This window comes from Dreissena polymorpha, chromosome 6 (genome assembly GCF_020536995.1).
Source record: "Dreissena polymorpha isolate Duluth1 chromosome 6, UMN_Dpol_1.0, whole genome shotgun sequence".
NCBI lineage: Eukaryota > Metazoa > Mollusca > Bivalvia > Myida > Dreissenidae > Dreissena > Dreissena polymorpha.
In genome coordinates this window covers 77,043,175-77,066,538 of record NC_068360.1, presented here as the reverse complement: position 1 = coordinate 77,066,538, position 23,364 = coordinate 77,043,175, and the positions used below count along the sequence as shown (strand labels likewise).

The 23,364-nt window shown below is 34.4% G+C and overlaps 2 protein-coding genes across 13 annotated transcripts in view; one reads left to right on the top strand and one right to left on the bottom strand.

Moving 5' to 3' along the window:
- LOC127835450 (uncharacterized) overlaps positions 1–23,364 on the bottom strand; it is a 354,496-nt gene that overhangs the window by 214,502 nt on the left and 116,630 nt on the right. The gene's annotated exons all lie outside the window — the stretch shown is intronic.
- Positions 9,037–22,590, top strand: LOC127835445 (uncharacterized). Of its 5 annotated transcripts, none has more exons than XM_052361876.1 (8): positions 9,037–9,187; positions 13,563–13,636; positions 15,065–15,154; positions 15,710–15,849; positions 18,557–18,587; positions 18,870–19,030; positions 19,211–20,443; positions 20,758–22,590. In XM_052361876.1, the coding sequence occupies exons 2-8, from the start codon at positions 13,588–13,590 to the stop codon at positions 21,481–21,483; spliced, it is 2,430 nt and encodes an 809-aa protein (XP_052217836.1). In that variant the 5' UTR covers positions 9,037–9,187; positions 13,563–13,587; the 3' UTR covers positions 21,484–22,590. The 5 variants fall into 5 exon arrangements, with proteins under 5 accessions (XP_052217836.1, XP_052217840.1, XP_052217839.1 ...); XM_052361879.1 differs by lacking the exon at positions 9,037–9,187 and adding an exon at positions 10,634–10,655; XM_052361878.1 differs by lacking the exon at positions 9,037–9,187 and adding an exon at positions 13,035–13,183.

The window sequence follows — 23,364 nt, the reverse complement described above, 5'->3', positions numbered from 1 at the left end:
TATGCCAATAGTGGATATTACATACAAAAGGGAGTTTGTTTGTAGATATATAACTTGCCTGGTACACTGTAAGTGTTACACACTACTTTGCTTTCTTTTTTATTAATATATTTGATTTTTAGTTAACGTGTTTAAAGTTAAGTATATGGGCCGTGCTCTGTGAAAAAGGGGTTTAATGCATGTGCGTTAAGTGTCGTCCCAGATTAGCATGTGAAGTCCGCACAGGCTAATCAGGGACGACACTTTCCGCTTTTTTAATATTTACTGTTTAAAGAAAGTATTTTTTAGCAAAAATCCATTTTAGGCGGAAACTTTCGTCCCAGATTAGCATGTGATGTCCGCACAGCTTAGGCGGAAACTTTCGTCCCTGATTAGCCTGTGCAAACTGCAAACATGATTGTGTAATTGTCATCCGATGCGTAAACATTCTGAAGCACGCATGCGAGAATTCAGAGCTAGAAATGGGTCTAAAACAATATGATATTTATTGTTCACTATTTTGTGTTACACCTAGGCTAGAAAATAGCACAAATAATTATTTAAATGTATGTATCTGCATTTATACGAGTGATTTGTGTCGCAGACACACACTTAGACTTTTAAGGAAATTGTTCGTAGATTAGAACAAAATAAATCGTAAACTAGATATTAAGCATATTTATACATATCATTTAAGTTACTATGAAATAAAAATTTAAAAAAATACGTTTTTAAATAATTTAATTGAAAAAAAGCTTTTATTTCAATGTTTCGTCATTTGTTAGTCGCATTTCCGACGCATGACATTTATATTATAATGTGCACATATATTCAAACCTCACAATCGTGTTCGTAGATAAACATTGTACTACGGTAGATAACTTACAATGTGTTCGTAAATGACTTACAATGAGTGTTTTTCTTCACCATTGATATATTTATGATATGTAAGTACAAAAATGTATTTAATAAACATACAGTTTTCTTTCGACACATTTAAATCGCACTTTCAGAGTCGCGTCATGCGAAAATGGGTATTATGTCATTCCTGCTATCGTAGTTCAAGCCCAGCCTGTGTAATTTTGCAGTCTGTTCAAGCGCTACGCTGTCCGCTATAACATCACGCATGGCTTCATGGTCTCGGGCCAGACTGCGAGTTGCGCTGGCTGGGCTATAGCAACGCTGGCCGCATAAGACATAACACCTATTTTCGCATGACGCGGGTCTACAAACATCTCATAGCGTCTTGTAAATGGAAATTCTAAGCATTATTCGTTTCGATAGAATTGTGATATTTATAGCAAACTTGCAATTTCGACGGCCTATTCAGGCTTTAAGGAACGATTTCCAGACGGGCTGACCGAGTACGACAAACAGTTGTGGTTAGATAATCAAACGATTTCCCTGTTATCCTGAGACTATACTAATTCGGTAGTGTTTGTTTTCTAATCGTGAAAGCAATACTGTGTAATCATCGTTTATCGATAGTACATGGCATATTTCCCTGACGATGTATAACGATTGAGTACTAACCCTGAAATTCTACGAGACTATTTAACGCGTAATTTAAACTGGGCTAAAATGTGTGTTTATTTATCGTATGGACATGCACACCAGTATCACATCATATACGCTGTACACTGACGCAGTGATATGGCCAAAGTTTAGGGGGATTTCTATCTTATCAGCTAATGAAATATTAGAATGTATACATTCAAGTCTGCTGGCGTTATGCAAAGCTTATTTAAAGTGAAAAGCTGAGCTTAAAAGAAAAAATGTTCACCGATCATTAAGTAAGCACGAAGTCCATACCCTAACGACAAGTTACTGGCATAAATATGTGCACTTAGTACTGCTTACGCAGCTTTTTCAGAGACATAAATGCTTTTGCTAAACTGGCCACCGTAAAATGACTGAAGTACTGGTGATAATGGATAATTAAGACAAATTCAACTAAACATACACACTAACATATTAGCCGTGCACTGTGCAAAGGGGGTTTAATGCAATTGCGTACAGTGTCGTCCCAGATTAGCCTGTGCGCGTCCCAGATTAGCCTGTGCAAACCGCAGGTTTACCACCTTCACTTGATTTTTGCTAAGAATATCCGGGACGAGAGTTAACGCACCTGCCTTAAACCCCATTCTCCCAGAGCAATGCTCATATGTTGTACACCTAGCATATCTAAAAAGGTACATGTGATAGAGATATTTAAGACTTACTTATTCTTCAAACATAAACTCATCTGTATATTGTGCATATGAATCTATCTGATAGAACTGAATCTAGCTGCATATAACACAACATTCGACACAACTTATTACATCTTCTCCCTGAGATGCACAACAGTAGTGTTAACGAATAACTCGGTAGGTTTATTAAACTATCCTGACTGGATAATATCCCCTCGATGTATCGAGTTCTCTCCTTTCATTTACCCGTTCCAAAAATAATTTATTTCGTTTTCCTATTCTACGAATTTACTTTCGTTTACCAATGCCACCGCGTTACTTCCGTGTTCCTATTCCACCAATCTATTTTTTTTCGGCGTAAGCTGTATTAAGCCAGCTTTTCACCTTAGCCTGACCTTTGTTAGCGTCCAATAGAATTCAAATAAAACTTCCCGCGGCCAAGTACAGATGAATACACTTCATTGACTGCATTGGCTGATTTGAGAATACGACCAGAACATTGAAAAATTGTCCGCGTCTTTGTAACACTGTTTTACTGCGTGTTCAGCATGAAACAATTGTATATCTAATGAAAAGGCTTAATAGATAGAGCAGTTTTACACTCAATCTCGACATCAATACAGTTTGTGCGTCCACCTTTTATTTTCAGAAGATTTTCAGCGCGAGAACGTTTGCACTTAAAGGCTATTTTCTCATATTTATTACTAACTTCCATATTCCTGTCAACATGTTAACATGTTAAAGTACAGAGAGCAGTGGAAGCGAAGACTCACTTTAATGCATTGCATTTCAACTCGCGAGGTATATCGGGTCAATTTGCGGCCACTGTGTGTGAATGTCAGAGTTTACATACAGGTCATCGCTGCGTCTCTACCCTATGTGCTGATCGGAGTTCGAGGCCAGGAAAATAATCGTTACATAATAAAGATGCTATAGCGTGAACTAGGTGAACTGGAATTTTCTTTCGACCAGACAGATGTTAAATGAAGATATCCAGCGATATCATGGTATGTCAATAATAGATTCTTAATGTGTTTTACAACAATACCATGATAAATATTATTTTTAATTAATTTAACAAGAATTATGCCATCATATTGACTAATGAATAAAGCATGAGCGCAATGATTCTCGATACTGTTAAAACTCGAATCAAATAGCAACGCCAGACAAACCACTAAAACAGGTTTGTTCGAAGAACGCGCGTATAAATATTTAAAATATATACGGATACTTCGCGTGTGGCCGGTTGACTCATATGTTTTATATTCACTTCCATTCTTCTTTTGGTTTTCTGTTTTGTATCTATACGTTTATGACCAGCAAGATGTTATAATGTAAAATAAGCCGCGAAAACTCCGCGTATCATCCCGTACTGCGTTTGCTGCAGCTAAGAACTGCACAAAAAAAGACATTCGCTATCTTTGATCTCATTCATTGAAGTCTTTACCTTTCATTAACTGCAACCACAATCAACGCCGTATATCTTTTTTAAAGATATTTCTTGTTTCTAACTGAGCTTACATTAGCCAATCAAGTTTATCGCTCTTAAATGGATAAACATTAATTATATAACACACTACATGAAGTTGTCCATATACAAATATGTCTTAAATGTAAGTTATTCACGTTCTTAAGCTGTTGTATTTTAACGTATAAAAATGCGAAACTCTGATTTGTGTGCTTGTGTTTACATGTCACAACCGAATGTAGTCTGATACTATGGTAACATATCGAACGCCATAGCTGTCTTATGTTGTTACATTTCTTTCTGTCTTTTTTCGCCCATTGTCAATTAAAGGCACATTTTCACAAATTGCTAAATTTTGCAGCTGTTTTGGACAGACAAAGATGGTTGGTACCTGAATAAAGCACTTTTTACCGAATTAAAAACTCATTTTAAGTTGATATTTGACGACACCTACCTCTAAAATGTAATATTTCTAAGGTCCCAGGCATGGGAGATTAAGTGTAAGGGGCACAAACTATAATTATCTGGTGATTTAGAGAGGTTTTTTATCTGTGAACTGGAGGAAACATAACTAGAAAACATAAAAATATGCACTTGGGCACTGAAATCATTCTCATAATGTTCACATAACGTATTAAATGAGTGTCCCGTAAACTGCAGTAAGATACGTTAATAAATTTTGGTATCACACATTTAGTATGAAATAATGTTAATATTGTGTGAATTATATGCATATGACATTTTAAGTGGTCACATTATATGTTTATAATAGTGATAAGACTCATTATTTGAGAATTAAAACAGCATAAATCGACGACATTCGAATTTTTAATTGTTGCGTACATTTTGTGTAAGATACGTTAACACTCTATAGACTTAATATTCTAAATGAACACAACTTTCATATTCCAGGCTAAGATTCCTTAATCGCCTACTCTATAATGACAAGATATAGCACAAGTATTGTAATTAAAACCCCAATTAAAACCACACACCTTATGATGGCAATAAAAACTAAAAATGTTGGTTAGATACGTTATGGTAAGATACGTTAATGTGCTTTCATGTTATCAGTTTCCTATTCGTCAAAATCCTATATTTCGATTCTTTAAACCACACATGTGCATAACTAATATTAGATAGACTCGACAGAACCATGTTCTTGGGTAATAACCATAGTTTTGTAGTTGTAGAGGGTTGATTATAACTTGATATAAAGTTTGATACTGGACCAGTGGTTAATTTAATGTGTTATTACTGAGATAAGTTACCGTTTTAGAATAAGGTATTGTTAATGAATATGTGTGCTTTTTACTGCATAAAACGTAACAAACTAGCTTAAAGGGGCCTTTTCACGTTTCGGTTAATTGACAAAATTGAAAAATATTGTTTCAGAATCGCAAATTTTCGTTGTAGTTATGAAATTTGTGAGGAAACAGTAATACTGAACATTTACCATGCTCTTAAATATCCATTATTTGCATGTTTTGACGATTTAAAAACCTGAAAATTATAAAACGTTGCAACGCGAAAAGATTGAATAATTTGGAGAGTTTTGTTGTTGTCGTTAAATGTTGTGATACTACGAACATTGCTTATATATAGTATAAAATCAACGCACATTGTATAAGCGCCGATAGCCGAGTGGTCTTGGCGATAGGCTTTTACTCCAGGGATCAGTGGTTCGAATCCAGTTGAGGGTTACTTTTTTCTTTCTTTAATTTTATTCTTGTTTTTTACTGAAGCTTTTTAGATTTACTGACTTTTATCAATATAAAGCATTTAATGATAAACTTGAATATATGCTAAAATCTGTGAAAAGGCCCCTTTAACGTATCTTACATAAAGTTAACGTATATTGCACGCTCTATGTTATGTTTAGGGCACGACTTTTAACAGATGGATTTTATTCTGTCAGTAAATGTGTGCTTGGTTGATATTACAAGGGTCAAAATTACATTACAATGTAAGTATGTGTATAGTTTGAAGGAGTATTAGGCCTTGTGTTTTTGATATTGTATTTAACGTATCTTACAATTTTGCTAACATATCTTACATTTCTATCTGAGCTCCACCATGGGTATATAAGAAAGAATACAGTGATAAGGAAATAATTTGAATGTGAATGACCTGCAGAAACATGGTAATGTTGATAAATGAACATGTTAAGTAGTAGATGAGCTGTATACCTTCATGAAATGCACAATGACCTAAAGCAGTTTGTTTACAAATATTTACACAGTCAGTGTTTCATGGAGAATGTAGACTTTAACAAAGATATATAATTCTGTAAATGAAGATCGCTGTCTTTATTAATTTTCCATATCTAATAGCTGTCACTTTGTAAGTACATGATCATTTCTTGACACTGCATACAGTTTAGATGATAAAAATAATCACAAACAATATAATTAACAAGCGATGTGTTTGTGGAACACTATGTCCCCATATATTTTATCTTTGACCTTAAAGGATAACCTTGACCTTGACCTTTCACTATTCAAAATGTGCAGCTCCATGAGATACACATGTATATCAAGTTGCTATCTTCAATATTGCAAAAGTGTACATTAAATGAGCAATTTTGACACAAATATCTGACTTTTGACCTTGAAGGATGACCTTGACCTTGACTTTTCACCGCTGAAAAAGTGCATCTATGAGATACACATGCATGCTAAATATGAAGTTGCTATCTTCAATATTGCAAAAGTTATGGCAAATGTTAAAGTTGGGGCAAACAAACACACAAACCAACCAACAGACAGGGCAAAAACAATATGTCCCCACTATAGTGGGTGGGGTACATAAAAAGAACTTGACCACTAAAGTGCTCCTAATGTTAGATTTCATACGATTTATATATATCACATTTATTTAAAATTCATTGTGATCTTACTTGATTTATATGGCGACCATTATGCGCTACTTATAATGTTAGACTTTTTGCACATAAAGATTGATCATGATCTAGCTGGATTCTTTAACAGAATAAACAATGAAATAAAGTGATTTGTTTATAAGTACGTGCAGCAATTTGCAAAACTTCTCCTTTTTGTTCAGAATGTAGACTGTGTATTTTTATTAATGTAATTTTATAGATAAAGCCACTGCAATAATAACGCATCGACTTATTCATAGTTTTTAAACACAGATATTGAGCAACAGACTAGGCACAAAGTTGTTCTCTAAGAAAGATTCACACTGTAAGATACGTTAACAATTGTAGTGGCATACAATGTCAAAATAACCTTCCAGTATGGTTAACGTGGGAGGATTTGACAGTCAAAATGTATGATGTATAATTTAAACTAGTTTATGCTTAAATTAGCAAGCAACTTAAGTCAAAAAGAGTTTAGTTGCCACCAAGCTTAAATGTAAGATACGTTAACAATTTCATGTTGTTTTTTCCCATTTATTTCAGCAAGTGGTCTTGTTTAGACTTTTAAAACCTTTTCATTACTAAAGAAAGGCAAGTCAGTCATTCTTTGATAGTTTGTTCTATAAAGGGCTTTTTTCAATGCATGATATACTTTTGTAAGATACGTTAAAAAGCAGTACAAGTCCTATTATTAAAATATGAAACATTCTCTGCACACATGAACTGCAAATTATTTCACTGTAAATAAGATCTTAATAGACTTGTGGAAATACAGAGATGATTTGGAAGAATATGTTTGTCTTACAAGTACACCATACATGACAGGAAGCCATCCTTAATCTCGTTTATTTTATATATATTTATTTTAACTTTTATGATAAATTATTCCTTAAAAGGCAAAGTCATATTAAAAAACTTATCATGGTTATTTTATATCATTCCTTCACTCAAAGGAATAATATTTCTTTGGATAGTTGTCAGTTTTATAGTTTTAATTTGAAATGATATAACATATAACGTATCTTACAGAGTATATTATATACGGTTTTGTAGAGACTGCCATGTTTTATTTATAGCACACACAATGTACCCATATCCGAATTTTCATTATTCAAAGACTAAAGTTTCAATAGGTTGAATAAAAATCAAAATTTAAATAACTACAAGTTTCTGTCAAAATATAGTCTTATTATGTCAAACCGCCGTATTATCTTGTCTAAATTTGATGTTGACTTGTCAAAATGCAGTACTATTATGTCAAGCCGTCGTGTTATCTTGTCCAAATGTGGTGTTGACTGTCACACCACCATGGTATCTTGTCCAAATGTCATGTTGACTTGTTGACATAATAAGACTGTATTTTGAAAAGTGAACATCACATTTGGACAAGATAACACGACGGTTCGACATAATAGAACGGTATTATGACAAGTCAGAGCCAGATTTTGACAAGATAACAAGACTGTTTTACATAATAGGACTGTGTTTTGACAAGTCAACATCACATTTGAACAAGGTAACACGACGGTTTGACATAATAAGACTTTATTTTGACAAGTCAGCACCAGATTTGGACAATATAACACAACGGTTTGACATACTAGAATTGTGTTTTGACAACTCAACATCACATTTGAACAAGATAACACGACGGTTTGACATAAGAGGGCTGTATTTTGACAAGTCAGCACCAGATTTGAACAAGATAACACGACTGTTTCACACAATACGATTGTATTTTGACACGATAACACGACGGTTCGATATAATAGGTCTGTATTTGGCTAGTCAGCACCATATACGTGTACGTATTCGAAATACTTCAGAACTTTGGCCACATCACTGCGTCGGTGTTTAACAACCTGCGTATATAATGTAACGCTGTTCAGTGTAAGGAATTCCGGACTAGTCTCTGTATTTCCAAAAATGTTTGCCCAGTAAAATCCATATGAATTTCAAGGTCGCTACTCGGTCACTAAATATTCAGGGGAAGACTAAATGGACTATCGATTAACGTTGAGAACACTGTATTGTTTTCACGATGAGGAAAGGTTGGTTAGAAAAAAACATGTTTTTGTTTTACAGATCTCCTGAACGACCTTTTACATTTGCTGTCGTTTATTTTATTCAAAATGGAGTTGTTAAATGGCTCGACCATTAAATTAGAGATTCTCAATTAAATAACATTTTTTGTATATTCACTTTCGCAAACCGCTATTAATTGAAACATATGGCGTCTTCCTTATTTATCCACTTTATTAAAATAAGACCTATAAACATAAGATATATGCGTTATAAAGCTTTATAATAACAATATTTTTAAATATCATCAAAACTCCAATGGTAAGTATGTGTAAGTATATATGTCTAGCAAGATACGTAATTATTCCTTGCGTGAAACTACGCGATCAAATATGTAGGATCGTTAAGTCAAATTTGACAAATATTTGACCGGTACCGACCACTCTGTAAGTTTTAATTAACTTCTCTGGCGTGGTTACGTCCCTTCATGGCATAGATCCTTTAAATATATTTAACGTACATGTAATTTCGCTAGCTTACTATGTTTAAACTAGCTAGCGAGTTTAACACGCTTAAATTGTCTTATGCCAATAGTGGATATCACATACAAAAGGGAAATTGTTTGTATATATTACTTGCTAGGTAAGTGTTACATACTATTTTGCTGTTTTTGTCAATCTATTTGTTTTTAGTTAACGTGTTTAAAGTTAAGTATACATATTCGTGTTATCTGTTACATATAAATATAACCTCGCTGGTAGTGTACAATCGACTATCAATGTTTATCATGACTGTGTATTTATCCAGCCGATGCGTAAACATACTTAAGGTTCATGGGGGGGATACAATTCATTACAACTTCGCTTTGGGTTTTCTTCAATGAATGTGGTACAATATGGTCAAACTATATATCATTTTAAAGCTAAAGACGGATAGAATAATATAAACACATTTTTGACATTCAATATTTGTGTGCTTTATTCATATTTTGGTTTAAAACCAATACATTTTTACACTAATTTACAAAATCTCAATCTAAAGTTAGGAAGGATATGCACTACCTTAAGTTGAATAAATACAAAGCTATATACATATACAAGGTCAAGTTAGCAACATTTCACAGAAAATTATTGTCATAAAACAACAAATGAGTTTTTATTCAACTGCCTTTTTTCAATAAATATCCTAAACAAAGTTGTAAAAATAACTAAAACGTAACTACTTTTTAAAAATCCAGGTATGGTGGATAATAAGAGTCACAATTCTATTTCAAAGGCTTAACAATTTTGTTATTTACCTCTCAACCAAATTGCAAATTTAAAACCATCTCAAATTGAAATAAATTGCAGACGACATATACAATTGTAAAGGAATATAAAGAAATTGGCAAAACGATTGATTTTATATTTCGATTCCTTCTACCCATTTTGAAAGCGTGGCCATCGCTGTGATCCGTAGAAAAACGTGCAAAACAAATCGGTTGAAACCACGTGCAGTGGTGAGAAAACCGGGTATGTGTATACACATACCTGAGAAAACACATACTTATTTTGACAGTTGGGTGGCAACTAGTAAAACAACTATTAACATTAATCAGCAAGAGATCGCACTAAATAACAGAAATGACCACGTAGAAATATCATCACTTACCCTATTTCAAATATTTTCCAGCTGAAAATCGTCCCCCACACGTCTTTTTTTAGTTTATTTGTATTGTTTTTATGGAGCCGAAGTGCATCTCACAGAATATCCATCCAACTTCCGTTGTTTTCACTTTCGTTATTAAACACTCCGTTTAAAAGAATTATTTCTACTTTTAGATTGTTAAAGCGATGTATTATTTTATATTATCAATAGAATAGTATACCGTGATGAATTGAACGGAGTTACGTATCGATCTTCTGTCAGTCTGTAAGGTTACTATTTTATGCGCATTAATTAAGTTCATGTGATTCGACAACGATTGTAACCATTGGTGAAATGCTTCTTAAATAGTTATTGTTTTGAGTGTTTATGAAGTCTGATCGCGCAGTTTGCAAACATCAACGGAAAGATTACAATACAATGCGTTTGTCATCGTCAACCGTTTGGGATGTCAATTAGGCGATGAGTGAGTTTTAAGCATGTTTCTTTCTATTTTATTAATTTAAAAATGGCTGCCACCATGGTGATGAAATGACATGTGTTAGAGTTTTGATATTTCTAGATATGTAAACTTTATTTACTATTTAAGCGTAACTTGCCCTCGTCAATGTCGATATTATTCACTAGTTATATAATTGTCCGCCGAAATACGTGGAATAAACATGATTCAGATTTTTGAAAACAATGTATATTTCAGTGTTAAAATCGCTTTGTATTTTGATTGATTTTGTGGATGTTATGATACGTTTATGTACAAAATTGGTAGCAGTTTGAAGGAAAAACATCCTTTAAAGCATATATGTATACATTTTCAATGTGGCACTCTTCCTTTAGTCAAATTTGAGTTCAATGCTAGAGGTCCCACATTTTTCAAATGAAGCCTCTACATGAACCTTAAGCACACAGGCGAGAGTTGAGAGTTAGAAATGGGTCTTAAACAAAATGGTATTTATTGTTCACTTATAGCACCAATACTTATTTACAATGAGATAACTGCATGCATTCGAGTGATTAATGTTGAAGTCACAAACTTAAGCTTTTTAAGGAATGTGCATGTAATCCCCTTACATGCATGATATTACCGGATGACAAACGACGCAACATACCTGCATTAAACCCCATTCTCCCAGAGTGATTGTCTTGTATTGTACACCTAGCGTATCTCAATAGGTACATGTGATTGAGAATTGTAAGACTTACTTATTCTTCAAACATAAACTCAGGTGTATATTGTGCATATGAATCTATCTGATAGAACTGAATCCATCTGCATATAATACAACATTCGATACCAATTATTACATCTTCTTCCTGAGATGCCCAACAGTAGGAGGCAATCTTCAGTTTTTCAAAAAAATCCCCATGCTGACAACCACTGGTCTGCAAAACACCCTCAAAACAAGGCCCCCAGTCACAACCTGAAAATAGATTCAGAAATATTTAGTGCAGTTAATCAACAGTTTGAAAATAAAGCACACAACAATACAGAAAATGCTCTTTAAATAAATATCTGGCGTAAAATTGACCTTTTCGGGGGTTTCAGAACGTGGCCGTAAAAAAAACATTTTTAGATCAATCCGGCAATCACCTTTATCTTTCCGGGTAAGATAACGCACACAGTCGATTAAACTTTTTTGCACTGCTAACTTATTTAAACCCACTGTTGAAATCTGTAAAATATCGGCTGCTTCAAGCAGGAAGTACATGTGGTTACTTCTCACTGAGCATGTGCAGAATGTTCACTAAAATCTTGGTCACTAAGTTTCGATTTACTGAAACAAGTGCAATTACTAGAATATTGACCTTTATACTTACATTTCAGCTTCTGGAGTCAAACAGCATTTTTTAGGCCATACACCTTAAATTAAGTCCAAAGTTTTAAACACATCGAATTTTCATTTGATTTGAATTATTTGTACTCTACATTTAATTCTGAATGTAACTTGGTGGTTTTCTTCGTGAAATAACTGCCGTGTACGATGTTATACTATTATTAATGAGCATATCAGCGGCGGCATTTTCACGCAACTTTTTGGTCAGTTTTTCTGTTTTCTACCCAAGTCTAAAAATCACTCAATTTGCACAGATACAAAATGTAGGTGTAATCACATTGCCACAAATTACTCATAATGAGTGTCATCTTTTATCCTGAGTCAAAAATTGTTCACTACACTGGTCAAAGTTTAAACAAAAATGAATTTTGATAATTTTTTCTTTAAAGTCAGTGTGTTTTACTCACTTTTCATCAACGTTTATTCACATGTAGGGGTTTAAATGGTTTAAAATGCCCTATATGTTGTATAAATAGTTCAACTTAGTCTTTCTTGAATAAACATTTAGTCTGAAAGCTAAATTTAAATCCCCTATGATCAGTATAGTGGTTTAGCTGTCATTCAAAATAGTGTGTGTTTTTTTTTCAAGAATCAGGCTTATCTCCCCCTTTTGAAATGTTAATATCTCTGCTCGAATTGGTAAGAATTGAAAGGCAAAACTGTTTTTAGGTGTTTATGACACACAAATTGTCACCTTTGACTATGAGGCATTGGGTGTGAAATTCGGGATTTTGTACCTTTAGAAGGCAGTATACATTTTTTTCTTGAAAATCCCAAGGCAGACAACCACTGGTCTGCAAAACACCTTCAAAACAAGTCTCAAATAGGGCTTAAAACTGTAGACTGACTACTAATGTTAACGAATAACTCTGTTAGGTTTATTCAAATATTCTGACTGGATAACATCCCTTTTATGTATCGAGTTCTTAACTTTCTTGTTCCCGTTCCAAAAATAATTTATTTTCGTTTCCTATTTTACGAATGTATTTTCGTTTTCCAATGCCATCGTGTTATTTTCGTTTTCCTATTCCACCAATTTTAATTGTTATTGTTCTAACTGAGCTTGCATTAGTCAATTACGTTTTCACTCGTAAATGGATGAACATTAATTGGGCACATTACACACTACACGACGTTGTCCATATACATATATGTCTTAAAAGTAAGTTATTCATATTCTTCAGCTGTTGATTTGTTTACGTATACAAAGGCTAAACTCTGATTTATGTGCTTGTTTTACATGTCACAACCCGATAGCTGATACTCTGGTACTGAATCATTTACTAAATAGGTATACAGGTCTGGCATGAACGAAGTCCCCTACGTTAGCATGTATGTAGAACTGTACGGCGACATAACTTTATATTATATTGTGTTTTTTGCCAGCCAGGTCTGCTAATAGCGTAACCGATTAATCTGATTCTAGTTAAATAAGCTTTTACGACCCTCGACATAATGCATAATAAGCCATGTTTGATCGAAATAGTGCACGAAATGTGACCGACAGAAGGAGTGAATAACTTGATTGTGTCCTTTTGCAGTGCTACGGGGTAAACAGAAAACACGATGGCATCATATGGAAGACAGATTAAAAGAGCCAAATATAAGATGAAGCGTAAGTAAAGCTTACAAAAAAGAGTAACACGATTGTACTTCTGAAAATTTTGTTAGTTAATTCAGTGCGTATTGCATTATTATGTAAACATGTGAAAATTATGTGGTAATTCGAGTCGACAGCTCCACGAAAGCATAGGGGGTAATTTTTGACTTTTTTTGATACAAAATATTCATTAAGCCCTTAATTTGGTCCACAACCGCGTATAACGCATTTTATCGTTTACCTAATAAAAAGTATGATGGTGTTTAGCTAAGTATATAGGTTTGAATATACATAAGTATATTTGACCATTTACTTTTTTACATATTCTGGTATGATATTTAATTGTCAACCAACTGCGGGTAAGATTGAATATAAATGTTGCATAATTATAACAAAAATGTGATCTAAATGCGGATTTGCATACGGCGATCTTATTACAAAAAGTATACCATGTCACCGATTCAGTTTGCTTAGGTGCCAGCTCAAACAAATACAATTGGAGAGGCGAAATTTTTATAAAATTATATGAGTTGGTATTATATAAAAGGTAATTATTAGTTATAAAGTTTCAATACAGTGATATAACAGGCCATGGTGAATTATGTTTCAGTAACATACGCGAACTAACGTATTAATTGCCTGTGCCCAACTTAAGGATATTTGAATGCATTTCGTACAAACGAAATTGTTTTCAGCGAATTAAACTTCATAAGAATTAATGCCATTTTGGCATGAGTTGAATTATGTCCTATGGACAATCGCTTCTAGGAGTTCTTGATATTTTGTTACAAATGACTACTAATACTTCAGGAATTTGTTTATGGTCAATGTCACATTTGAAATCAGATGTAGATATGTCTAACATTTTATTGTCTAAAGAGACTTATCCTAGCTCCGACTCCCCTTAAATAAAATGTATGCACTGTTACACACCAAACTATCCTAATGCCCGACATAATTAAATCGGTTCCAGTAAATGGCCGACGGAATTTTATCAGTTCCATTAAATTCCGGACAGAATTTTATCAGTTCCATTAAATGCCCGACACAATTTTTTCAGCTCCATTAAATGCCTGACAGAATGTTATCAGTGCCATTAAATGCCTGACAGAATTTTATCAGTTCCATTAAATGCCGGACAGAATTTAATCAGTTCCATTAAATGCCGGACAGAATTTTATCAGTTCCATTAAATGCCGGACATAATTTTTTCAGTCCCATTAAATGCCGGACAGAATTTTATCAGTTCCATTAAATGCCGGACAGAATTTCATCAGATGCATGTCCAAGGACACAATTTGTATTTCTAACCTACTTGTCATAGTATGCAAGTAAAATACTAATTAATACATTTGATAGAATATGATGGGATATCTCGTATCATCTTAAAGGTACATCTTGTATTGTCGAAATTATATGAACTTAGACTGATTTTACACGCAGGTAATAGGCCGGTTTCATCCGATGCAAAAACTTCGCTTGAAGGAGGCTTTTCTTTCACCATGCCTTTTAAATCACCAACATTTGAAACAGGTAAGTAAATCGACAAGACATTTTCACAGTACATTCAAAGCTTATCTATGCACAAAGCGTCAGGGTGAGATTTTGGGATCGCCGTGTGTTCGTCTTGAGTCGCGCATTGTCCTTCGTGCTTCGCCTAAAAGCCTTTGTTCAAACGACTTTTCCTTGTACACCGTCGGCCAGATTTTTACCTTTAATCAGACGAACGATCATTGGTAGACTCTCTCTTTTAGCGTACTTGATAGTTTTAATGTCGTGTAGAGATGTAACGTGGTTCTCTTAATAAAAATAGTGTAAAACCTTTACCGAAAACCTGTAAGGTTCCAACTGCAGACTATGTAGTGGAGATTTATCATACTTATATACGTTTCTAAACAATCGTCTTCTGTACACAATACAATCAAAAGTAATGCGAGCAACACACAACATGTGCTTAATACGAAATTTTATTTTTTCATCTTTTTCTTAAATATGGTCTCGTTATTTGTTTTTCGACTCATATTTGTTTTAATAAATGTCTATGTTTGCAAGTATATACATTTTTATTATGACATTAATAATTTGCAGAAATGTCGTCTACAGTTGGAATAAGCCTAGTTCCATACGCGGCAACAGATGTCATAATTAAAGACCTAACCTCACAAACTATTAACACACGCTTGCAAGTCATTAGTGGAATGGACCAATTCAAACTCTACAGTCTTGAGGTAACCGTTAGTAATAAATCCATTTGAAGTGTGTTAATATTTATGTTCCAATTATGTGTCAGCAAGAGATTGATAGGATGCTCATGGTTAGAGGTAACTGTCTCAGATAGTACACATATCACGTGTCATATGCTTATAAGACTATTCCGCGTTTTTGTGCAAAATTAACGAATCTTGCTGAAAATGCTTTACTCGCCTCCGTATTGAAATGGCAACATAAAAAAACAACACAATAATTAAATGTACTGAAGCAAACGATACGTTCGTTCAAATACTAAAAACATTTCAGAATTCATCTCAAATTTATTTATTTAATGATCAAGCATGGATCGGCATAGTTCAAACTCATTCTTTGTTTCCGAATTAAAAAGTCTTTATTCACATGAAGATTACAATTTTGTAATTTGAAGATTCAGCACATGTGCATGTTCAAAATAATATTTAAAACGACTGTGAATATCCTTTTTGTCCCCTACCGGTGAAACCGGAGGGGACTTATGGTTTGCACTCCGTCTGTCTGTCAGTCTGTCTGTCTGTCAGTCCGTCACACTTTTCTGGATCCTGCGATAACTTTAAAATGTCTTCATATTTTTTCATGAAACTTGAAACATGGATAGATGGCAATATGGGGATTATGCACGTTATTTCATTTTGTTCCTACGTAAAAAATTATGGTTGCTATGGCAACAAATATTTAAATAAAATATATATAAAAAATACTGACAATGGTGGGGTTTCACCGGTAGGGGACCATATTGCTTGGCAATCTCTTGTAGACTTTTGTTATTGCTGATAATATTCATTAGCTGGTACTCGGCCGCAATGAATCAAAAGGTTCCGCTCCATTCCGAAAAATGGCGACGCAGTCTGGTGGAACAGAATGTGCGTTATAGCTCTTTATATTTAACATATTTTCTTATGTCCTTAGACATTCTTCGTTAAATTTTGCACATACGCAAATGTTCTTAAATTGCTCTGCTAAAATTATTCAAAAGATGCTACATAATTGCACAAATGGCTGCTAGAGCAAAAATTAGAATACGCGTTTAAGAAACATCTGTATTTCACACAATTTACAATATTCGTGAAAAATATTCACACATATTCTTTGGATCGTTCTCCAACACAAATATGCACATGCTTCCGCTTCAGTGGCAACAAGTGCTAGGGAAAAATATGTCTTAAAGACTTTTCTTCATCTCAAACAATTTCACACACATTTTTATAAGGTTGTCCTTTGCCAAATAACTCGCCACAGTTCCACTTTATTGCAAAATAAACCAGTTTCAGCTCAAAATAGAATGTATGTACGACAAAAAAAACAACAACATGTTCTTGTCATACATGTTACTAATGGTAACACTTGCATGGGACTGGTCATAAAAAGGATTATAATTTGTTGAGAAATATCACATTTACCATTGACTGACTATTCAATGAACATTAATAAAAACCATGATGTAACGTTGTATCACATCAAATATTTTGTATCAGTATTTATATGTGATCTCTATAGTTTAATGTTTAATTTGGGACCAAATATTAAGTTTGTCGGTAAAACCTAAGTTATAAATATCTTTAACATACTAAATATCGACTTTCCATACTTCTTCTCCAACCTCGACATGTGCTCTAACTTGCAACATGAACATCCCATATAAATGCAATTTCCGCACTTTTCAATCATCCGATACATTCTCTTGGGAAAAGATGTCTTTATTCAGACCCTGTTCGTATGGAAAATGCCGCACACAGCCCTGTAGTATTGCGTTAATGGTATTTAGGAATGATCTTCTTCTTCGGATACAGCACACCTTGTAAATAAAAGATTTTGTGCGAGCGCTTATTGCGTTGAGCCCCGTTCTTGTAAAGTTTAGCCCGATTCGACATATACAACTGTTTACGCGTGTGATATTGACGCACACTGCACAGTCTGTTTATACATTTAGCATATTAAAAATATTCATAAGACTCCATTTCTATGAAGCTGTTTTAAAGCGTTGTTATGCCTCCTTTCGAAGAAAAGGGGGCATTTAGTGATCGGACTGTCTGTCTGTCTGTCCGTCTGTCTGTCCGTCTTTCCGTCACACTTTGCGTTTAGGTTTCGAAAAATGCTCATAACTTCTATGTCCCGTGAGATATAACCTTCATATTTTGTATGCATATGTTTATGGACAAGGCCTTTCCATATGCACAAAAAATTTACCCCTGTGACCTTGACCTTGAAGTAAGGGTCCGCGTTTAGGTTTCGAAATCTGCGTTTAGGTTTCGAAAAATACTCATAACTTCTATGTTCCTTGAGATATCACCTTCATATTTGGTATCCATGAGTATATGGACAAGGCCTTTTCATACGCACAAAATTTGTTTACCACTGTGACCCTCACCTTGAATTTAGGGTCCGCGTTTAGGTTTCGAAATCTGCGTTTAGGTTTCGAAAAATGCTCATTACTTCTGTGTCCCTTGAGATATATCCTTTATATTTGGTATGCATGTGTATATGGACAAGACCTTTCCATACGAACACAAATTTTGACCCCTGTGACCTTGACATTGAACTTAGGGTCCGCGTTTAGGTTTTGAAATATGCATATAGGTTTCGAAAAAAGCTCATAACTTCTATCAAGCGTTTATAGGGGGCATACGTCATCCTATGGTGACAGCTCTTGTTTTTAAATATTTTATTGTTAATACTTTTTCATTTTAGGAGCTGCGTTACTTCGATGGTCGTTTGATGGGTGAGTTCGGGCTACAATCGCATCATGATTTGAAATAATTGCTTTGCGACAAAAACTATTCAACCGAATTGCGTTCCATTTTTGGCAGTGAAATATCACATAATTAATGAGTGCTTCACAATACATTATCCTCTTCAATAGTATAGCATAGTCACTGACTGACAATACTATTCTAGGATGGATACCACAGACTATAATCAACAGTGCATTTGATAGTTATAGCGATGTTTTCGTTTCTAGCGCAAGTGGTTTGCTACATGCGTGTATATTGCATAATTACAGAAACAACGGCGGTAGTCGGACCAAACACGATAGGTAAAAATCAACAATTTATATATCCCCAAGGTACAGAAGAAGAAGAAGTCTTAGGAGAGAAACAGACATTAACAACTAAGCACATGTGTATTACAGCTATTAAGAAATATGAGGATTTTAGTTTAGAGGTACATACTCCACGTAAAATTGTTATTTACAAACAATTAAGTATATTTTTTCTTACATATTTTGCTAACTAAAATTTAGAACACAGCCATGTAAGCTTTGTTCATAACGATTGGTTCCCCTGTGTTTATGTCGTCAACTAGCATAATGTGATGATGTCAAGCATGTGTACCTTTTTTTAGGAATTGCGGTATGCAGATGGCGTTGTGCAACAATTGTTTAAACACGAGCGTCATAATTATTTAAAGAAAGAATCAACACAAACGGATACTTCAGGATGGCCTTATCCTGTCAAAGAACTCCCTTTTGGATTTATAGGCGTGCAAAAACATTCAACAGTAAGTCAGAAATGTGTCGATGATAAAACCAAACAGAAGCAAACAATCGCCGAGAAAAGTTCGGATGATTTGTCTAGATATTCGCCTAAAAACTCGGAAATTACTAATTTACAAGAATGCAACAATCCAGGGGATGAAACAGAACACAAGACGAAAAACGTTACAGATGCATCGTTAGTATTTTCTGTAAAACCTGCACCTTCGGGTTTATCTTCAATTGCGACTTTGGAGAGGGTAGCGTCCGACACAGTTTTAAACATGATAAACAGTTTGTCTGTTGAACCTATTAAGGATGGCGCCAGCTCTTCTACAGATCATAACTTGAATACCATAGCAGCAAGTACGTTACAGTTTGATCGGCAGACAACAACATCATTTTCTGGTTCGGAAGCTGTCCTATTGACAAGCATTTCGTCAGCAGAGTGTTCGTCCTTTCAATGTAACTCATTGCCATCATCCGATGGAGCAACCCATATCTCGCCTGAAGAACCAGGATTGTTTTCAAAACGTTTTGCAACAGATGAACCGTTTTCATTTAAATGTGTACCATACTTCAGTGAAGCTATGTTGAGGAGCCCTGATCAAACGTTTACAGTAAACACTTCGTCACTAGCAAATCCCGGTATAACCCAGTTAATATCCAATCCTGTTTTTATTCCAACACTTGCAACATGTGCACCGTTTTCATTTAAAAGTGTACCAAAGTTCAGTAAAACAAATTTTATGAGCCCAGATAAAACGCTTACATTGGACAATTCGTCATTAGCAACTACAAGGACAACATCGTCGTTATCCAATCCTGTTTCCATTCCGACACTTGCAACAGACGCACAGTTTTCATTCAAATGTGAACCAAAGTTCGGCGAAGCAAGTTTGAGGAATCCGGATAAAACGTTTACATTCGACAGTTCGTCATCAGCAACTACAAGGAGAATCCAGTCGCTTTCCAATCCTGGTTCCACCCAAACAACTGTGCCTGTCACATCGAGTCAATGCCAAACTGCTTCATTAGACAATAACAATGCTATTTCTTCCATTGCACCTGTTCAAGTAACAGTCAAAGAAACATACGCAAAGGTAGCATGTAAACATTTGTTTTTATATAAAATGTAGTCTGTTAAATCTCAAACACTTTATATAAAACATAAAAACAATAAAACGTGTTAGGTTCAATATATAATTGTGCATACACGTTTATCGGATAATACATAAATTATTTTGGAACTGACCATTTCGTTGAAAAAACGTCTACTTAACCGTGATAAATTTCGTATAAGAATTAATATTTTAGCCTATTATAACTGCATACCAAACAAAAACTAGAGCTGGACAATTCTGCGAAAACGCATATGTTCAAGATGTTATACTTATTTTTGCCGTTTGCTATTCAGAAACCGGATGTATTGGAGCTGTTTGTTGGCGGCACACACAGATATACGACATTGCTGTCAACTATGACACAGGCAAAGGCAGGTTTTCTTGCAGACATATTCTTTGGAAAAGGAAACGTGCCTCTACATGTCCTGAAAGATGGATCTTTCTTCCTTGACACCGATGGAGAATCATTCAAACTGATTATTGAATACTTACGTGACGGCCGACTGCCGGATATGGACGTAGCTTCTACGAAAGGCACTTCAAGGTGTGTGGAATTGTTACTGAAATCTTTCCAAACCGCTCGAAAGTACGGGTTACATGAATATCTGCACGACCTTGACCAATATGTCCATATTCAGCGTTTCAAAGAACTTGAAGCAAACAAAAATATTGTCGAGTTCTATGCAAAACAGATTTTATGGGCGCTCAATAAAACTGACCTTGAACAAAATGGCAAGTTCGCAATCCTGTTGAAGTCAACTAAAACGACTGTAATCTCTGCTGCGTGCTGTAAACATGTGTGTCAGTTTGCTCCTGTTGATACTGTTGTTTACCTAACAAGGGACTTTAGCTTGCGAATCTTGAGTTTGTTGTGTCAGCGTCTCCGTTGCCTTGGTTATAACGTCTCTACGAATGAAGAAAGTTGTGTGTTTAGATGTTCTACACACGAGGAAGGAGACGCCGGTAGAAAGGAATGCACAAGCAGGCGTCATTTGTTGACGTGGTTTTGTCCGCTTTAAAATAAAGAAACCCTGTTGGATTGCATTAGATTTATTAAGTACTAACAGAGCTTGCTAACGTTTATCGTATACCAGTGAACTGTTTAATCATAAATTACTCGATTGTTTTGTTTCCTGTACACGCGGGTTTGTTCGTAATTTTGGTTTATGAAAACTTGTCAGAACGTGAATGGCATGGGTTCCTTATGTAACATGTTTAGTTCTAGTTATTGTGTGTGTGTTTTCTATCAAATGCTTTGATTGGTATTTTATATTGGAATGAATTAGTTTTGTTTTATTTTGAGTTGTTCTGTGTTTTGTTTTCATAAAATTAATATCATATTTTTTACAAAAGAACAACGCAATAGGTTTGTGTACTTAGTGTGTACGCATTTTAGACATCATTTTTCAGTTTTTAAGAAAGATGCATAGAATATATTGTAATACAAACATTGCAACCGTTTTGAAATAATATGATTTAGAACAAAGTATGCATGCGCTTTTAAAGGGGCCTTTTCACAGATTTTGGCATGTATGGAAGTTTGTCATTAAATGCGTTATATTGATAAATTTAAACATTGGACTTAAAACTATCTTTAACAAAAAACAATAATACAATTTAAAAAATATATATAAAATAACCCACAACAGAGCTCGAACCACTGACCCGTGGAGTCCTGGAGGAAAATGTCTTCCGCTTAGACCACTCGGCCATCCGTGCTCATGCTATGAGGGGATGTATTTTTTTAATATATATAGTAGGCAATCCTCGTAGTTTCACAAACTTTAACGACAACAGAACTTTCCAAATTATTCAATCGTTTCGCGTTTTCAAATCGTCAAAAGATGCATATAATAGATATTATAGAGCATTGTTAATGTTCAGTATTACTATTTCCTAACAAATATCATAACTTAAACGAAAATTTGCGAATCTTAAACAACTTTTTTTTTATTTCGTCAATTTACCAAAACGTGAAAACGCCCCTTTAAGAGAAAAGCAATTCATTCTAATCATCATTACATTTTCTTGACTACACAATCTTTAAATGAATAAGGGTCTTAATGACAATGTCCAAGTTGTATACAGTCATTTAAAAACTAGTACAATAAATAAGATTACCGCGTTTATTTTTTTATGAAATTATACTGTAATAAATTGCGAGCGTATGGGTGGTCGGGTTAGCTAAAGCGTCAACCACGCGGTTTGGTCAGAAGGTTAATTTTGCATTCACAAATTTAATGAAACTTAATATAGCTAGTCCGCTTAAAGACAATGCTTAGGTTTGTATTTGGGACCAGTCGGGTCCAGTCCTTGGCTTTATTTGTTGGTGTGACACCGAACTGAAATTAAGTGTGTACTTAATTAGTTAAAAATCGATTTCTGCTCGGTGTATTTTTAATAAATAAAGGCTAAATAAAGGATAAACGTATTTCTGCCTTATATATTATAAGTTATAATTAATGTATGTAGTTTCCATGCATAACAAGTTTAGGATCTCATTTCTTGTTCAGATCGAGTTCACTCAAACTAAATTTGAATAACTCATTTCACTAAATAAGATCTTGGATTGAGGCATGCGATGATATTATGTATAGACAGATTATATGCAGGCCTTGCATGGTCAAGCAAAGTTAATTAAAGTTAACTTACTAGAGTAACTTTGGAAAACTTGTTTAACTTAAAGATTTACATATATTCAAAGCGGAAGAAAAGTCTTGGAACAGCTCTGTTCCAGTTTAACTCGCTGAACTATTTCATAATTGAAAGCTTATCTTGAATTATTTTCGAAGGTAAAAAATGGCCCAATTCCACTTACGATATCGTAAATGACACTGTTTATTCAAACATTATGAGACATTCTGTAAAACAACAATCAAAGTATATCACAATAAATAGTA